The 18791-nt window shown below is 51.9% G+C and overlaps 1 protein-coding gene across 2 annotated transcripts in view; it reads right to left on the bottom strand.

Moving 5' to 3' along the window:
• Ptk2b (protein tyrosine kinase 2 beta) overlaps window positions 1–18791 on the bottom strand; it is a 129031-nt gene that overhangs the window by 11584 nt on the left and 98656 nt on the right. For both annotated transcript variants that reach the window (XM_010623523.3, XM_010623532.3), the window contains 19 exons: window positions 13196–13258; window positions 12954–13008; window positions 12429–12569; window positions 12043–12117; window positions 11466–11567; window positions 10763–10880; window positions 10231–10270; window positions 9864–9910; window positions 8950–9000; window positions 8465–8562; window positions 7718–7802; window positions 7454–7554; window positions 7076–7191; window positions 6143–6243; window positions 5883–5972; window positions 4998–5202; window positions 2844–2952; window positions 1688–1753; window positions 17–142 (listed from right to left, as the gene is read on the bottom strand). In XM_010623523.3, coding sequence (XP_010621825.1) covers window positions 17–142; window positions 1688–1753; window positions 2844–2952; window positions 4998–5202; window positions 5883–5972; window positions 6143–6243; window positions 7076–7191; window positions 7454–7554; window positions 7718–7802; window positions 8465–8562; window positions 8950–9000; window positions 9864–9910; window positions 10231–10270; window positions 10763–10880; window positions 11466–11567; window positions 12043–12117; window positions 12429–12569; window positions 12954–13008; window positions 13196–13258 — 1789 coding nt within the window. The remainder of the gene's footprint in view (window positions 1–16; window positions 143–1687; window positions 1754–2843; window positions 2953–4997; window positions 5203–5882; window positions 5973–6142; window positions 6244–7075; window positions 7192–7453; window positions 7555–7717; window positions 7803–8464; window positions 8563–8949; window positions 9001–9863; window positions 9911–10230; window positions 10271–10762; window positions 10881–11465; window positions 11568–12042; window positions 12118–12428; window positions 12570–12953; window positions 13009–13195; window positions 13259–18791) is intronic.

Raw genomic sequence — 18791 nt, 5'->3', positions numbered from 1 at the left:
TGCAGAGCCCTCTTACCCGCATGCTGTGGCGCTTGAAGACATTGTGCCGGTGGAGAGGCGGGGTGTGCAGCGAGTTAACGGGAGATGGATACTCCATAGGGCTGGTGAGCGTAGGAGAGCTGGCACACAGACCCTCGGGGACCTATTCAGGAGAAGCAAAGAAGCACAAGGCACAAGGACAAGGCAAGAGGGTGGACAACTAGCTGCTACAAACACAAGCACAAAGAAATAATGCATGAGCGCGCCGGGGACATGGACTCGCTCACCTGCAGCTAATAAAGAATGTTGCATTTCCTTGGCCATGTTGGAGAGAGAAGGCAGAGGAGCATGGCCTTTTGTTCATCTCCCACTCCTCCCCTGTGATGCTCTGCCCATATGGCTTGCTCCATGGGCCCTGGGCCTATGGAGACCAGCCTTCTGTCCTCGGGACCCACCGTTATGTTTCAAAGTCATGTGACAAACTGACAGCTCTGATTGGCTCACAGAGAAGTATGCATTTGCCTAGTTCCTCAGCATCCCCAGGGCAGTGGTCAGTACCCTGTGCATATAACCAAATCAATAGATGCCCAAGTCCCTTGTAGAAAGTGGTGTAGAAGTAGCATATAACCCATGTACATCTTTCAGTATGCTGTAACTCATCTTCAGCTGACTTAGGGTAGCTAGCATGATGTAAATGCTGTGTAAATAGGAATTGTTTAGGGAAAAATAACAAGAAAAATTCCATACATGTTCAGTACTGATGCAGCTTTTTGTTTTGTTGCAGTTTTTTTTTTTTTGGTACTCAGGTTCAAATTTGGGTCCTTGCACTTGCAAAGCAGGCGGTGGCACCGCTGACTTTGTTGCATATTTTTGATTCCTGCTTGTCTGAAATTGATGTAGAACCCACAGATTTGCAGGACCAACCTTTTGTGTTTATGTGTGTAAGTGTGTACACATGTAATTATTTTAATTTAGAAAAATTTTCACTATTTTATATGTTTCTTTTCTAAGGCTGTTTTTTATTTTTAAGGACATGGCTTCCCCCTTCCGACTCAAGGCACTTTGTGAGAGGAAGATTCTAGTGGCTTCTGCAGGGAGCCATGTGCAGGCTGGCATTGTTTCTGTTTGTTGGAAATGCTCCATTTTTGAACAGTGACTCTGAGCTAGGGGACTTAAGAGGAGGATAGGCTCCTCTTACCCCGATGCCAGAGAGAGGCACAGGGCAGGGGCTTCTCAGTCAGGGTGGGCAGTTTCGGGGAAGTTCATGGCCAGCAGCGAAGGATAGAGAAGCCTTAGGCAGAACCTGCACTCTCCTCACTGGCCACTGGGTTCTGGTCAGAGCCTCCGCAGTGAGCAATTCCACACTCAGGGGACATCGCCGGTCCCCAGCTCTGTGGAACTCCCGCTCAGGAAAGAGGCCAGGGAAGCTGCAGGCACAAGAAGGCAGCTGCAGGCAGGCACATGAAGCAACAGACACTGCAGACAGATGACAGGGTGGCAGCCAGGTCATCTTAGCCTGGCAGAACCTAATTTCTATTCTTTTGATCTGTTAAAATTTTGCCCTGGGTGCCAAAGAAGAGCCAACCCAGGCTGCTTCCACTGCCTGCACAGCCATGTGCCACTCCTCGGAGGCACAGGAATGGACTTTCAGGAAGCACCTCCATGACAGGCGGCCTGCCCTTCCCTAGCCCCCTGTTTGAATGTTTACCTGGAACTGCAGCTTGGGAGCTAGCAGGTTGGTTTGCGGAGGGGGTCTGTATTTGGGCCGACTGGGCTGCAGAGAAAACACAGTTATGTCAGGCACTGCCTCTCTCCTCGAGTGAACACGACCCACCGAGGGGACTGTCAGGCCAGAAGGACCAATGGGGGACAGAGCCATCACTGAAATCACTCTGCACACTCTTGTGGAGCACCGGCTGCATGTGGAAGGTTAATGGTGTGTGTGTGGGGGGGGTGGCTTTCTCGTGTGCAGGAGCAGCTGCTGAATCAGTAAAGAGTAACTGCAGACACCTAGAAGCAGGAAGTTACTGGGGCCTCAAGGACTCATGGGAGCTTCACAGAGATGAAAACTGAGATGGGTGGGAGGGAAAGGACAGCACATGCCAGGCAAGAAGGACAATGAAAAAGGCCTCGGCCAAATCGGGCATTGCTGTGACGTGAATGTCTGTGTCCTCACCTCCCAAATTTGTGTGCTGAAGTCCTGCCCTCGGTGGAGCTGAGGACTTTGGGAGATGATCAGAGTTACGTGAGGGCATAAGGGTGGGGCTCCATGATTAGATCGGTGCCTTGTAAGAATGGAACCAGAGACCACACAGGTGGCCAGGTGAGGACACCATGAGAAGGTGGCCTGCAAGCCAGGAAGGGGCCCTCACCAGATATCATGTGCTGGCCCCTGGATCTTGGACTTCCCGGCCTACAGACCTGCACGTATCGGTTGTTTAAGTGGCTCCATGGACTGGTGATGGCAGCTCTAGCTCACTAATTCAGACAGTTTCTGGAAACCCACCCACCTAAGGATGGGGGTAGTGGGGCCCTGGTGGGCACGGACATAGAGACCGGACCTGAGATCTGTGTATCCTCAAGGGGACCTAGTTTACCCCTAGGAAGCTCCTAGAAGAAAAGCTCCCAGTCACCCAAGGGAAACCACTGGGGGCTGATTCTTGACTCAGATTTCCCATAAGGTGTCCAGCATCTCGGATTCTACCACCGGGCACAGAGGTGATGAAGCTGACAGAGAGCTGGGTTGCAGGGCCGAGGGAAGGTTGTAGGGAGCACCCTGCTTAGGCTACAAGAAGGCAGTGGGTCGTACAGGGACTTGGCTCTGCTGTGGCTCATGGGACCAGCAAGGCCAAGGCTCTGCTCACCTTGGGTGGGGGCTCCTGGTAGATAGTTGGCTCCAAGATTTTGGGGGGTCGGTAGCGAGCGTTCCTCTCCTGCTCTATGGCGATGTCCTTCTCCATCTGGTAAATGTCACTGCCAGGAGCCAAGTCAGACAGGGAGAGAAACAGGGTCGATGTGAGATGCTCCTTGGGATTCCCCTCTGGGCTGCACTGGAACCAGGAGAGGTCTGGACAAGCACCACTGTGTCCATTTCCCTTCTCCATCTGCCCTGCAGTGCCCAGAGAGACCGTCTGATACAGACTCGGACATGGAGCCTGAGGTCTCCCTTGCACTGAGCTTGTGAGGGTCACAAGGATGGGTCCACGGTGAGAAGGTCCTTGGAGAGCCAGAATCTGCCCCACTGGGCAGCAAAAGCTTGAGACAGTGCCCCCCCCCCATTGCTTCTTGCTCTCCTGAGCCTGCTGCTGGCCCTGGTGTCCTGTGTAGATTTCCAATGCTCCTGGCCTCTGTGTGACATCTTGTTAAATATTCCACCTGGACGTCACTGCCGTGTGCCCGTGGGGCTGTGGACTCTCTCTCAGGTTAGATATGCTTGTGCCTCTCTTCTGTCCAGTCCAGTTCAGTGCTTCTCAACCTGAGTCTCAGACCCCAGGGACCTCTGAGATTACTGAAGGGGCCCCATGAGTCCGGATGTTCAGGGGAATACCAAGTGTTATGCACGATTGAGTATCTGCCATTTGGTACTGTGTTTATAAATATGGATGCACGACATCATGCCCATAGCTTACAACATTTTGTCGATCAAAGATACGAAACCTATCATTACATGGAAAAATTCTCCAAATTGGACATTACAACCATCCTCTCTACCCCAGAGCTTCTGCCCTCTCAGATTCCAGCTTTCAAATAATTTCTTTGCATCCTCTGGCTCCTCAAGTCTCCCCCATGAAGGACACAGATAAGCACAGAATGAATCAAGAGAGTCAAGGAAGGTATAGGAGGGGACAGAGAGGCCTTTGGAGTGGAATTTTTGCAGGCCATCTTGGGGACCCCACAAACATGAGCAGGGTCATCCCTGCTGTCCCCCTGGGGGACTTGGGCATTCCCAGCCTCCTCCAGGGAGACTTCCCAACAGACATCAGTAGGGGCTATTTCCTTGTCCTCAAAAAGAGGCCAACACGTCATTGCCCCAGTGTTTATGGTTAATTGAGCAGGAGATTCTCAGAAGTAGAGGTCTGCAGTAGGGCTGCAGGTACAAGCTGACCTCCTGGCTATTTTTATATGACTTCAAAGTAAGAATAATTCTCACATTTTTAGGGATTGAAAAAAAATTTTTAAAAATTTTATGACAGGCAAAAATTATGAGAAATTCAAATGTCTGCAACCACAGAGGAAATTTTATCAAGCACATTCACTCTTGTGTTTTCAACCTGCACTGCCAGAGCTGGAGCAATTCAGCAGAGACCTATAGACTACAAAACCCCCAATGTTTACTATCAGCAGGAAAAGTCTGCTCACCCTAAAGGAAGCAAAAATAAAATATCTGACCACTTTCAGGAGAGCTGATGGTCAGCTCACCTCCAAGGAGGCTGCAGGGCCCCACACCCCTAAAATGGAGAACAACTTTCACCAGTGACCTCCCAGTGCCCCAGGGGAATAATAATTGCCGGGTACTGAGAAGGACCAGCGCTTTGGGCCCCCTCACCCTGACTGGAAGGGAGAGGTGACCCCTGGGTCGCAGCCTTAACAACAAGTCAAAAAGTACTCCCTCCCTGGCTAACTGGGAAGGAAGCTCGAAGTGGGGAGGAGCAGCAAGCAGGGTCACAGGACTCGGTCTCTACCAAGGACAGGCGCTCACTCCCCTGGGAGTCTGGCCCAGTCTTTGGAGTCCACCAAGATGGCATCCTTAGGGTACTACTATAAGCAAGGCTCTGAGACAAGCAGACGAGCAAGGCTTCCCCAGTCACCCATCTCTGAGCTCACATCTGACAGTGAATTTGGCCTGGGCACACGACACTGCCCTTGGGCGGGTTGGTGACTTTAAACCTGAGCTCTCCTGCCTGCCGGGTGGGAGCCAAGATGCCAGCTGCACAGGGCTGACTCAGTGCCGCAAGAGCTGACCTGGGCCCTCTGGGGCGCTGAGCCATCTTTGGCCCAAGCTCCCACCCCACGCTCACCTGAGGCTGCACACAAGCTCAGTGAAACGGGGCCGGTCACTGGGGTCGTAGTCCCAGCAGCGGGTCATGAGGGTGTACAGGACAGGTGGACAGAGGTCGGGCTTGGGCAGCCGGTCCCCTTTCTCCAGCACGCCGATGACGTCCTTGTTTTCTAGCCAGAAGAAAGGCTGCTTCCCAAAGCTCAGGATCTCCCACATGCACACAGCTGGGGGCGAGGAGAGGCTCAGCCCGTGCTGGGAGAGGCCCCTCCGTCCTCCAGGAGCAACTCTGGCCAGCAGCGCTCAGCACAGCCAGAGCACTCACGCCTCGCCTCCCCTCCGGCACCCCTGGAGTTGTGCCCAGCTGGGTGGTCCACTGAGGCCCGCGGCCTGCGTCCACAGAGTACTTGTCCCTCCTGTGCCCTCCTCCGGAGGGAGCCATGAGGACTCTGTGGGGTTGAGATGTGGCCAGCACCTTCTCTCGGGAGGGCGTGAGGCCTGGAGCAAAGCTGGAGTTGGAAGCCAAGCACCCAATGCTGGCTGCCTGTGTGACCCCACACAAGTCCCCGATTTGGCGGAACCCCAGTTTCCAGTCTGGGAAAGGGGAGTAAAAATGGTGAGACCTGCTGGGGTCAGCCGTGGGAGAGCTGGCGGGGAAACGACAGGGCCCTGTGTCCGTGAGGGGCGTCCAGGGCATCCCTTCATCCGTCCCTGCAGCTGTCACAAAGCCTTTTCCAGAGCGATGAGCCCATACTGTCCAGGCCAGCCCGTGTCCCAAGTGCCTTTCCCTCCACCCCTCACCTCCCCACCTCTAGGACTTCTCTGCGTCCACGGTGAGCAGGACTCTGGGGCCCCAGGAGAGTCCTTAGCCTGTCCATGGGGCTCACGCTCTGGAATCGCCACTCACCAAACATCCAGACGTCACTGGCCGTCGTGAAGCGGCGGAAGTTGATGGACTCAGGGGACATCCATTTGATGGGGAGACGAGTCACAGAGGCTTTGGGTGGACAAAGAGGTTTATGGGAGTTATTGAGGGAAGAAAGGTCCAGAATTTTCTAGAAATACAGACCCTCGACCTGGGCTGCCCAACTGTAGGAACCCTCTGCTTAGGATTCTGGCTTCAGGGGCCCATCCAGGGACATGGCTGTGCCTGGAATGGCCCTTCACCTTTGTAATACTCCTCATCCTCGATGTACCGGGAAAGGCCGAAGTCACCCAGCTTCACACACTCAGGGGAGGCCACCAGGATGTTCCGCACGGCGATGTCCCTGTAGGAAGGACGTGAAGACAGGGTAAGGAGCTGCCCCGCGACCCTGGAAGTTTGCTAGCAAGTTTCAAGCAGGAAAAGGGCCCCATCCAGGTAGCTAATGCCAGAGCAGAGCTCTCAGCACCCCCAGGAGGAGCACCCGATCCCTGGGGTCCCCTCACAACTTGGCACCACTCCCAACATCAGTGGCTGCTGGCTTCTGGGGTGGCTGTGCCCCACATGTTCGTTTCTATCATTGAAAAGCCCGAGACTCCAAATAAGCAAGGGGACAAATCTACCATCCCACCGCCCAGCCCTGCCTGCTGAGGTCTTGAGATTGGCCCTCTGGCTGGAATGTGAGCTTCCCTAGGAAAAGGATTTCTGTCTGTTTGATGACAACTTTGTCCCAGGGCCTGGGACAGTGCCCAGCCCTGAATAGGGACTTCATAACGCCGGCCAAGTGAGTGGACGAACGCATGAATGAAAGGAGAAGCTAGTGAGGGAAGGAACAACTCCTCAGCCACAGGGGTGCTGGGAGCCATGGTCCCGTGAGACCCCAGCATCCTCTGGTGCTTCTATAGCTCAGTTTCTTCTTCCTGGGCCATGTGCTGCCCAGAGGGCTGGTGAGTCAGAGGAGGGGGAGCTCTGGGTGAGGCAGGGACCCTTCCTGGCCCCACGGGGAGGCCAGAGGTACTGAGCTGCAGGCAGACACTGCAAGCAGAGGCTGCTCTGAGGAACAGTGAGTGGGGTCCACACATCTTTAATCTTCCAGGGGAGGGAACGGTCCACAGAGGATGCTCAGGTCTTGGAGATGCTCAGTACAGTTTACTCCAGAGTCCTGCCCACGTGCCTACCTGTGCACACAACTGATGCTTTCCAGGTAGGCCATGGCTTTGCAAATCTGCAGAGAGTACAGGACGAGGGTGGGCACCTTCAGGGAGCTCTTGTTTCGCTCCAGGTAGTGGCCCAGCTGCAGGGAGGAGAGGTGTCATCAGCACCCTTGTTGGGCTCCAGCCTGGAGCAGGCCCAGACTGTTGGAAGCCACCAACCCCTCCTCCCCTTTGAGGACAAAGCCACAGGCAGGAAGATACTGGAGCAGTTCCTCTACTAACAAGACCCATGTTTCAGGAGGCAGGAAGCTGGGAGAAGGGCCCCTTGCTCTTAATGGCTCCAGGCCCTGCTCAGCTGTGAACCAGCTGTCCTCACGGTCTGCCACCTCCATCCCTGCTCACCTCCCCATAGGGATACAACTCCATGATGATCCAGGTGGGCTCCTCTTCGATGATGCCGATCAGCTTCACAATGTGTGGGTGGTCTAGGTTCTTCATGATCACTGCGGGGGCGAGCGGGACTGTGGATGACTCAAGGTCCCACAGGTCATAGGACGAATGCAACCTGCTATGCCACCTCAGAAACCCTTCTCCAGGGGGGCCCCTTCCCAGGGCCTCTGAGCACTGGGGCTTCTCAGCCCCCCACCCCCGCAAGGGGGGGCCTACCAGCCTCGCTCATGAACTTCTCCTTGTTGTCCAGAGTGCAGTCTGTCTTGCAGGTCTTGACGGCCACACTGATTTTCTCCCCTTTCTGCAATAAGACTGTGTTCAGGGACCGTGGTGCAGCCTAGTACTCAAATGAATGTCCCCTCCTGGCCTTAGCACGGGGACCCACAGAGGAGGCCCCGGCCACAGGAAAGCAGCTGACCTGCCTCTTCCTGAAACATGGTCACCCCCTTCGCTACCCTTTTCTCTTTTCTCCTTTTCTGTCTCTTTCTTCTTGATCAGGCTCTGTTAGACCTGGAAAGGGCGACTGGAAGAAGATGCCGTGCCCCAGGAGCCATTGATCTGCCCAAGCTTAGTGGGCATGGGGGCAGGGGGCTCCATCAGACACGGCCCAGGCCCTTTTCTCCCTCTTCCTCTTTCCCTTCACCTCTACCTTTCTCCAGCGTGCTGGAGGCAAAGCTAGTTGATCCTTCCGTGGCTGGGAATCAAGTGTGCCTGCTCACTGCGCCTGCTCACTGCGCCCTGCCCTTTCTTCTTCAGGAATGCGTCCTCTCCCGGACCCTCCCACCCAGGCTCGGCCATCCTTCCCCACCCTGCCTCTACTGTACTCCTCAGCACTTTGCTACCCTGCCTGAGAATGGCTTTCACCCCACCACTCCCTGGGTGTTTCATTAATACTCCCAGGCTGTGCGGACAGCTGCCAACCCAACTGGCTCAGAGTCCCTGGGGAAAGAGTCCAGGACTCACGTGATTCGTGTACACCCCATCGTAGACCTCCCCAAAGAAGCCTTCACCAAGAATATGATTAAGAACCACGTCTTCACGGGCAATGCCATACTGCGGACCTGCACAGAGCAAACAGAGTGCCCCAGGGAGAGATGGGCAGCCGTCCCCCGTGGGATCTAATGGGGCTCCCCCAGACCTCCAGCAACCCCCGGGGCCAAGATCCAGGACCTGGGCTGAGAAAGGGGCTGAGAATGCTCCAGTGTCTCCAACCCAGGGAAGGGCCATCTCCCTGAGGGCCGGGTCCCAGGTCCACATCCTCAGAAACTCCAGGCAACCAGAGGGCCCCATGAAAGGCCCATGAAAGGGACATCTCAACTGTCCAATAAAAGCTTTGCCTGTCTGAGTGCATGGGGGAAATGGAGGAAGGACAGAACGTTCCCCATAAATCCCACTGTGTCACCTCCCAGGGCCCTGACCAGGTTACCATGGTATGGTGGAGGACCTACCTCCTGGCCTCCGCAGGGTTTCATCTGGAATCTCTGCATAGATGTCTGATTCTGGAAAGACAGGAAGAGGCCCAGCCCATGGGCAAGGTGCCCTCATCGGGCAGGGCCAGGAACCAGGAGACCTGGAGGCCAACACAGCCAAGGGGTGGCGATGGAGAGAAGCCAGGTGATTCCTGAACTCCTGTCCCAGGCTTTGTGTCAACCACAGAGCCCAGAGCACCTCCACTTGGCTCCCTGCTTGCTGTTTCCCATTTGGGTTATTTAAGGCAACTTGGTCTATCTCTTGTTACTTTGGGTACCATCATGAACAAGATGTTTGCATCTTCTCCAAAATCATGCTGAAACCTCAACTCAGGACGTGATGGCTTTAGGTTGTGGACCCTTTGGGAGGTGACTGGGCTGGATGAGGTCATGAGAGTGGAGACCCCACTACAGGACTAGTGCCCTTCTAAGAAAGAGGGGAAGGGAAGGGAAGGGAAGGGAAGAAGAGGGGAGTGGAGGGGAGGGGAGAGGAGAGAAGACAGCAGAGCCCTCTCTATGAAACGAACACACAGTGAGCACACAGCTATCTGCCAACCAGGAAGAGGTCGTCAGCAGACTCAGAATCTGGGGGCTCCTTCACCTCAGACTTTCCAGCCACCAGCACAGAAATATATGTTGGTTTTCAAGCCACCCAGCATTTTGTGGCATTTTGCTTGGGGCCATCTGAGCTAAAACAAACACAATGCCACATCCTAGCCACCCCACACGCCCCTGGCCCAATGGTTCCCACTAGTGATAGTTTATAGCGTTCACTGAGGAGTGACAGCTTCTGTTCTCAGAGGGCCTGGCTGGTAACATCAGCAAGACAGGCGGGAAGGACAGGGCAGAAGGAGGCTGGGCTCTGGCAGGCAGAGGGTGGCTGGCAGGCTCACCTATGCTGCAGCTTTCTGAGAAGTGGGACCGCCAAGCCTCTAGGTTTCTGTGGGAACAGGGGAGAGAGAGGAGCCGGGTGAGCTCAGAACTGGGCAGTGCTCCCCGAGGCAGCTTTGGTGCCCCTGGCCCACCATCCCATCTGCAGAAGCAGCTGGCCTGGCTGGTAACTAGCTAGGAGCAGCGACCCTTCCCCCACAGTATGATGCCAGGTGGCCCAGGAAACACGCCCGCCAGTGTGTACTGGGGGGACAGATGGGTCCTGAGACTGTGCTGTTCTCCCAGAATCGGGGAGGTGTGACAGGCCCGGCATGTTCCTTTTCCTCTCCAAGGACACAGGCTGAGCTCCGGCCTCTCTGAGGTACTCACAGCATGGGGATCCGTGGCAGGCTGTTCCGCTTCTCACCTTCTGTGGACAGAGAGGGGAGGGGAAGGTTGGAGCCATGGGCAGGGGGCCCGGATGGACGCTGGCCTCACGGCTCCTACAAGGAGACCCCTTTCTGTGTCCTGCTCCGCAGTCAGCACCAGGGTGGAAGCTGTGCGAACTGGGACCCTCCCCGAGGCCCCACCCGGTGGGTGCCACCCGCTCAGTCCAGACCTGCGCCCTGACCCCAACCCTAACACAGCCACACACGGGAAGGACCAGCCACGGTCTGGAAGTGGCTCTGATCTTCACGGAGCTGAAAACACAGCTGCTCCTGAAGTGGCACCTGTGCAGCTCAGGACCAGGGGTGGCCGGCCAGGTCCAGGCCTGAGCTCGCACCCCCGGGAGGACCCTCAGGAAGCACCAGTGGGCACCGTCTCCCACACTCTTCAAGCCTTCGCACTGGCTCCAGGCCAACAGCAAAGCTACTCTGCTCTGCCCCGCCAGTGTGACCCCTGCCTGGAAGGGGACACCCACCTTTCCTGGGATGAAGGATGAGCGAGCCTTTGTGCTCCCCCTGCAGCCGGCAATAACCATCTATGAGGTCAGCCATGTTCTCGGCCTCTGCGAGGGAGGAGGTTTTGATGGACAGAGACTGCAGAGAAGAAACCAGCCGGAAGTGAGTCTTGGCTGGACGCTACCCACAGGGCTGGCGAAGAAGCCCCCACACTCCTGGCCAGGTACCCTACACCTCTCCTCCACTCGGCTTGCAACCCCTGTCACCACCAGGGGGAGCCCTCCCACTGATAACCTGGCCTCATTCAGCTGTGAGTGGAGACCCCCAAACCCCATACTTTCCTGTGATCAAGGTGTAAAGGCAGAAACCCAGGATGGAAAGTGGGAGGGAGGGGCAGGGACAGACTGGTGAAAAGAGAGAGACAACGTCTGCCATCTTGATTGGTGCCTCATTACTCACTTGGTGAATGCTGGGCCTCTGATTTGGCCACTCTGATCTGCCCTATAACTTTCCCAACTTCTTTCCTTACATTCAGATAAAAAGAATAATGTTTCTTGAATGTCTTCATAACTGATCCTTATCCTGATATTTTGTTCAGGAACTGGGTACAGTTTTCTTCGTAAAATTCCCAAAACTAGGGAATGCCCAGCCTCCTGCCTGCTCTGGCCCCTCCCTGTCCAGCCTGCACTGAGGCCCACCTTGGGTGGGTGCCCTGATGCTTACCTGGGGGGCACCCTCGATGCCCAGCTGCAGCACCGCCTGCCCCTCCTCCAGCGGGAGGCACCTGATAGACTTGATCTGCTTGAACTCGGCCAGGCAGGTGGGCTGCGGGAGGGTAAGGAAGGGACTCACTGGCCTGTCCTACCAGGGGCCTGGCCATGCAGAGGGGTCACGAGGAGGGACTGGGAGTCTCTCTGGGAGACAAGGCTGGAAGGACCGACTGATCCAAGACCCCACTTTGCAGAGGAGGCAACTGGGGCTTGCCCAAGGTCACACACCAAGGCCATAAGCTGAGTTGGCTAGAGGACTGGACCCAGGACTGGACCCAGGGGTCACGGAGCTCATGTTGCCTTTGAAAGACAATTCTCTAGATCTGGAAGAATGCCAGGGCATCTTCTCCCCTCCTCCCACCTGCCCCTGTGCAGAGCAAAGTCACACGTGCTCCACCTTCTACCCCAACCCCTGCTTTGCAGAGCTTGTACCAAGGGCAGGGTGGTCTCCTAACAGCTCTACTGTCAGCACCCGGGTGGGACATGGCTGGGGGGGGGTGAGGCGGGACCTGCCCGCTGGCTCTCCCTACCTTTGCATCCTGACTTGTCAGCTGGCGGATGCCTTTAGGGCCAATGACCAGGTCTACGGTAATGTTCCATCCTTGCTGGAATAAAGCAGAGGGGACTGTGTTGTCCTTGGTTCTGCCTCACTTCACATTCAGGAACTGCAAGAAAAGCTCACTAAGCTAGACATGGACCACTCAGGCTCCTTCCACCCTAAACCCTCCTCCTACACCTCATCCCTCCACACACCTTGCCCTCTTTGCCCACCCCCAGAGCCAACGTGATTCCGCCGGAGCTGGAGGCCGGTACGCAAACTTTTGCTGCAGGAGCACCTGCAAGGAACACGAACCCGCCAGTCCCCACACGGCCCCCTGTCCTAGTTGGGCACAGGATGAGGGGAGCGCGTGATTACAATGAGTTCACAGCGGTAGGTCTCCTGGTCGATGTTGGCGAAGCCGGCTAGGGTGTTGAAGAACTTCATGACGCACTCCTCCTCCCGCAGCGACGCGTACTGCTGGAAGGTCTGCTGGATCATCTTCCGGAACTGCTTGGGCTGGGGGAGGCGGGTGGAGCTGAGCCAGGACCACTCCTCTGTGCAGGCTCCTTCCCTTAGGCCTCCCCACAAGGCTGTCCGCTGCTGGAAGGTGATCCCCAGCACCCCGCCATACAGCAGCCATGATCTGTTCCCGAGAGCACACCCCGGGTCTCCTAGCCCTGTGAGTAGGGCAGAGAGGTGGCACCCAGGCCAGGAAGCAAACCGGACTCCCGGACCAGCAGCCAGGTGCATCCCCTCCCCATTCCCAGCCGCAGACGTGGTCCGCGGGGTGCATTTAGCAGCACGGATACACAGGCTTTTCTGCAGAGCCCAGGCAGGTCTTTTTAGCTCTAGCCCCAGGGACCTTCATGAAGGGGACGCCTCAGCCTCTAGTTTCCTCACCTTTAGGTTCTCCTGCATCTGCTTGGGGAAAAACAGGTCCAGCCCTACTTCCTTTCTGAAAGAAGGGAAACAGAAACACATTTGACTCCTCTCCCTCAGCCAGGTCTTCGGGTTAGTCAGGAGGGGACCAGGGACACGGAGGCTGCTGGCCCTGCTCTGGGGGTGAGTAGGGGAGGCTGAGTAGGGAAACCAGGGATGGGAGGAAAGGCAAAGAGCAGGGCAGGCCCGGTCTTCGGACTTACTCCAGGAGCTCGAAGTTGGACTTTTTGTCAAGTGCGTTATGCGGCATGTCCTTGAAGAACCGCCTGGAGAGACAGAAAGAAAGCATGGCGTGTGGGCTGATGGCTGGAGACTGAGCCATTGCAGGGGGGAACTCAGTGCTGCGGAGCTGGTCTAGAAGCTTCTTCTTTCCCCTGCCAGATATGGGAATCACAGAAAGGGAAAAAGGTAGAAGAGCCCAAATTGGGTAGTTAGAAAACTGTGAGGAAAAAGAAATCTCACTAATTTCGTTCTTAGAAAAGATACTAGCCTGGTGCTCTGGGAGACCCAGCCCGACTACTCAGCTGGCTGACTGAGAATGAAGATGGTGGCTCTGTCTCTGGTCTCAGATGACACAGGATTCAAGGCCTGACCTCCTCCTTCTGGTCATGTGTCTCTTTGTGATTTCTTTTTCATTTATGTTTTGTCTCTGAAATGTTATGCATGTATGTTTGTGTGCTCATCTAAATAATACTCAGATGTGCATTTAAGGACCTTAAAATCTACAGGACAGAAAAGGAAGAGTCCATAATGCCATCACTAGAAGTGGTATCTATTAATGTTTTTGTTATTAAGTTTTGCTTTTCTTGAAAACGTATGTGTTTTATGTACCATCAGATGCCACATAATGATATTTCTGGTCAACACACACATACAATGGTGATCCCATGAGATCACATCACCTCTGGTGTCACCAAAACTGTCCTAGTTTATATAAATACACTCCAGGACATTCACACAACAATGAAATCACCCAGTGCCTCATTTTGCAGAATGTATCTCCACTGTTAAAGGATACGTGACTGTATTATTTATGTAGCCACTGTGGCTTAGGCTGACACAAAAGAGCCAGTGTTCCCATATGTGCTCTCCCCTCTTCCCTGTCAGGACCACTGTTTCTAGCAATTTTGTTGACTGTTGCAGACATTGTCCTGCTCTTGATCCTACATTAGAGCAACCCAGTGTTTCCTTAACCCAGGTGTTCTACAGATATCTGGGAACCATTTTATGTAGCTCAGACTACAAGGAAAGAGAGGCAAAAAGCTTGCTATTCAAAAGCAATAAATTTAGACAGTTCATTGTGTTTGGGAAATAAAAGGGTAGATCCACACCCCACACTCTCTACATCTAGAACATTTATTCCTAATGGATGAAAGGATAAATACAAGCAAAAAAATTTCAAAACTAAAAAGAAACTAGAGAAATATTTCCAGGGTCAAGACAAACATGTAAAGCATTAAACGAAGGAAGAAATCCCCAACTAAAATCAGAAAACATGGAATTTTATAACCTTAAGGTTTTTCAATGAATGATGTCTTTTACTATATTGTCAAGCAATATGAGTTGTTAGCTCTCAACAAATAAGAATCTCAATTTAGAAAAATAAATACATTGGAGAAAATTAGAATGTAGCTACTGTGTTATTCCTGGTTAATTTAATTCTAGGTAATTTTAGGAAGTTCCTCCACCCCTTCCTACATGTTCCTCATATTCTACATCGGAAAAGTTTTTTGTTTTACCTGAAAATAATTCGAGGCAGTGAGTGAGTCCAACCACAGCAGTGTAAATTGAGGCTCCCTGCCTGCCTAGGTGCCCTGATCCATTGCTACACACACGCTTGGATGAATGTTCTTCTTTCTTGCTCCTTTCTCCTCTGCTCCCCTGGAGTGTTGGAGACTGAGTTTAATTCCTTCCTTAGATGTCATATGTTTGAAAGAAAAGTATCTTTTTATGACCTTCTTGCTTTGCTCTGCCTTTATCTTCTAGCCCCCAACTTACACACACACATAGACACACCCAGAGACACACAGACACACACACAGAAACACAGTCACACACAGACATAGGACACCACCTTCAATTACTTCAAAGGTGATGCAAAATAACAAAAAAGAACTAAAAAGAATGGAGACACACAGACAGCAGCACAGGTCCTTTTTCATCTAAGGCAAGCAGAATCCATCCTATATACCACAGGCTGGAATGGAGGGGAAGATAAAACATCTCATATGAATTCTTCTTGTACAATCACAGATGAGTAGATTTGCATGAGGATTAAAAAGCCATAACATTTTATGATGGCTTAGTAAATACTACTGAATTTGATTTTATTTTATACTACTGAAAAATATTTCTATCCTTTCTTCTTCCAAGAAAAGCTGAAGATTTAAAAAGTTTTAAGATATGTTAAATTACATAGAGTTAGAAGGAAATCAGCAAATGAAATAAAGAATATGGCAAGGCACAGTGGAACTCTGGGTGCTTCCTTCAGCGTATGTTTGGGGTTTGGTTTTCCTGGCTGTCAGGGTATGGGTGGATGACCTCATTTCATGAATAATCTATTGAATGAAAACATTTGCCATAAAACAGAGATTTACTCCTTACAGTAAAAATTTTGAAAAACTACCAATTAAAAAAATCCCAAATATTCTCATTTCATAGAAAAACAGAAGCCAAATTCAATGTGTTGTGTCTGTTGCTGCAACTCAAAAGCACAAGGGCAAGGAGATTGTTCTGGGACCTACCCAAGCATGATCTAAACATGACCTAAACATGACCTGAACATGGCCCAAGCATGACTCAGCAGATGGCAGGGGTGGGGTGGAGATTGCTAGCAGGAGAGGAAAGAGAACTGTTTGCCAACCTCTCCTTATCTCCGGACCCCGGGTGCAGTGATGGAGATGGAGAACAGGAATACGCTTTGGCGTTTCCTACAGAGCCGGGGAAGCACTGACAATACATAGTTCAAAGAGCTAGGAGAGGAGTTTTTAATGTTCTCACCCTCAAGAAACCAGAACGGTCTGTAAATATGTACAACAACCATGTCTCGATCAAAAATAAAATGTAAAGAAAGAAGAGTTTCCTCGGCTGCAGAGGGGAATGAGGAGAGCATTTCAGACAGGATGCACTGAGCTGTGCCTCCCAGAGCGTGGGTCTTAAAGTTGCTGCTGCTGGGCAAATGCATGAATGATGGACAGACTTGGAGATCTGCAGTAAAAGAATTTTGGAAACTTGGATATTTAAACAGTAAATTTGAAAAAAAATAGGGTTAGCTAACCCTAAGCTAAAGGAATTTTGGAATTAACACTTCAAAAGTAAAGCATGTGAAAAATAATAACAATTTTGGAATAATCAAGGAGGTAGAAGGACAAAAATGTGCCGCAAGCAGGAAGCTGGCTAACACACCTCGGCGGCTCAGTGGCCTCCTGCTTAGCTTGCTCCTTTGTCCCCACCTCAGTTCCTTCTCTAGCCCTGCTCTCCCCAGAGAGTGCAGCAGCCCTCTGTGCTGACACTCAGGTCACTGCTGTGAACCAGCCATCCAGATACCCAAACCCGGTGAGGCTGGGAACGCCCCTAGTTCTCAATGGTCCTGCAAGCACCGTGGAGCCACCAAGACCCTGGCTCCAGCAATCCCCACTGAGAACCCAGGTGAGGACAGCAGAAAACAGAGACACATCTATTGCAAAAATGCAATTGGTTGTGTTTTTCTTCTAAACAGTGATAAAAATAGAAACTCGTTCCCAACATTAGTAAATTAGCTACAAGCCCAAATGTTTTTTGAAATAAAGCAAGACTGTTCTTTCTCTGCTGATCGTTACCTGTTATCAGTTAGTACTTAACACATCTTGGGTTACACATTCACTGTGAGTTTTAAGTCAGCACATTCTGAGATGCCGCCAAGGGTGGGCAGTGTCCCCAGCTAGTTCGGGTCAAGGGGGGCAAGTTATTTGATTGCTAAAACTAGATAGGCACTAATTTCTAGCATATTTGTTATGAATTTTAAATTTTACTTTATACATAGTGGGGTATTTAGAGAAATTAACATATCTAAAATTTATAAGCATGCTGAATAAATCAATAAAAATTAGGCATCATTCCAACTTTAAGACATCCGGGAAAAGGCAAAAGTATGGTAGTAAAAGGACCAGCGGTTGCCAGGGTTAGGGAGAAGGGAGAGAGGAAAACAGAGATGATGATGATGATGGTGATGGTGGTCTGCAGTGCTGAGGATTAAATCCAGGGCCTCATGTATTACGACAAGTTCTCTACCACTGAGCTACATCCCCAGCCCCTGAGGGGGATTTCTAAGGTGTTGAAACTACTCTGTACAATGCTGTAATGCGGATATGTGCAACTGTCACACGGCGAACTTGAATGTAAATGGACTCATGCATAGTAGCCACACTGGGGGTGTTGGCAGTGGGGGCGCTGTGCGTGGATGGGATGCAAGATGGCTGAGACATCTCTGCACTTCTATTCAGTTCCACTGTGAATCTACTTCTTCTTCTTCTTCTTCTTTTTTTTTTTTTTTTCCGGTACCAGGGACTGAACTCAGGACCTTGCACTGTTGAGACAGGTGGCAGTGCCACTGAGCTAAATCCTGGGCCCAGAATCTACAACTTCTTTAAACAACAATTCCACTGGAAACATAGTCAATAGGAAATAGGGAGATAGACCTTTTGCAAATAGGAAAGGGATCTAGAGATAGAGGGAGGAGGGGGAAGGAAGGGGAATAGCAAGAATGAAGATACGATACATACACACACCTACTCCTTAAGATGATATAACCTTTATGTATTACAAATAAGAAATGATAGAGAAAAAAACAAAAAATAAGTAACTCAGTAAGCAAGGGCACAGAGAAATATGAACTAAAAACATCACAGAGCCTTTCTTTCCCCGTCGTTGTTCTACTTTCTTTAAATGCAGTAGCCCAGTTCTTCCCACCACAACGCCGCCTGTGCTGTTATTACTGTCGTTCCCACCTCCCAGGTGAAGGTCCCGAGGCACAGGGAGGCTAAGTGACTTTCCCGGAGTGACACAGTCATCGGGAGACCTGGGCTGCACGTCGGACAGCCCCGCTGGAGACCTCCACCCTCCAACCTCCTCCTTGACAGGAATCGAGGCCACCGGTGATTCCCACCGTGCATCTCACATCTTGTGCACGCAGCAGCGGTCTTTTTTAAAAAGCAATCCTCTTTTCCCGGGGATGTTATGTGTCTGTAGGCACGTTATGCAACCAGGATGGTAACAAGGACAAGGACCACTGTCCCCAGTTTTCAGCAAAGAGCTAGAGCCCTGGAAGCTTCTGCCTTATGTCCTGATTTTTCCCAAAAAATGTATAGAAATCATTGTATCTTAATTTAAAAATAGCCCACCCCATGTCATCATGGATAGCTTTGTATTCTACCTTTTTCATTTGACAATTATTAAGCCTGAAAATCTTCTGCTAGGGCTACAAAGTGGGTGTTGTGCGTAGCCTGTCTTATCAGCGCAGGACACCTACTGACTCTGCCTTGGGCTCAGGAGACCAGAAGCAGTGTGCCAGTTTCAGCAGACTGGGGTTGATCAGAAAGCACACTCCTGATGATTGTGTGGGAGAGCCACGTGGGATGTCCACTGCCCCCAGCCTGAAGCACAGTGCCTGGCACTTGAGCCATGACCAGTAATGGTCTGGTGATGATTCAAGGGTATAAGCATGTGACACAGAATGCTAATGGGTCTTCTTTCTCTGTGCTGCCATATATATATGTATATATACATATATATATATACATATATATATACATATATATACAT

This window comes from Fukomys damarensis, unplaced genomic scaffold (assembly GCF_012274545.1).
Source record: "Fukomys damarensis isolate Sample0158 unplaced genomic scaffold, DMR_v1.0_HiC HiC_scaffold_18, whole genome shotgun sequence".
Classification (NCBI taxonomy): domain Eukaryota; kingdom Metazoa; phylum Chordata; class Mammalia; order Rodentia; family Bathyergidae; genus Fukomys; species Fukomys damarensis.
Note: the sequence above shows the minus strand (reverse complement) of the source record. Positions and strands in the feature narration are given on the sequence as shown.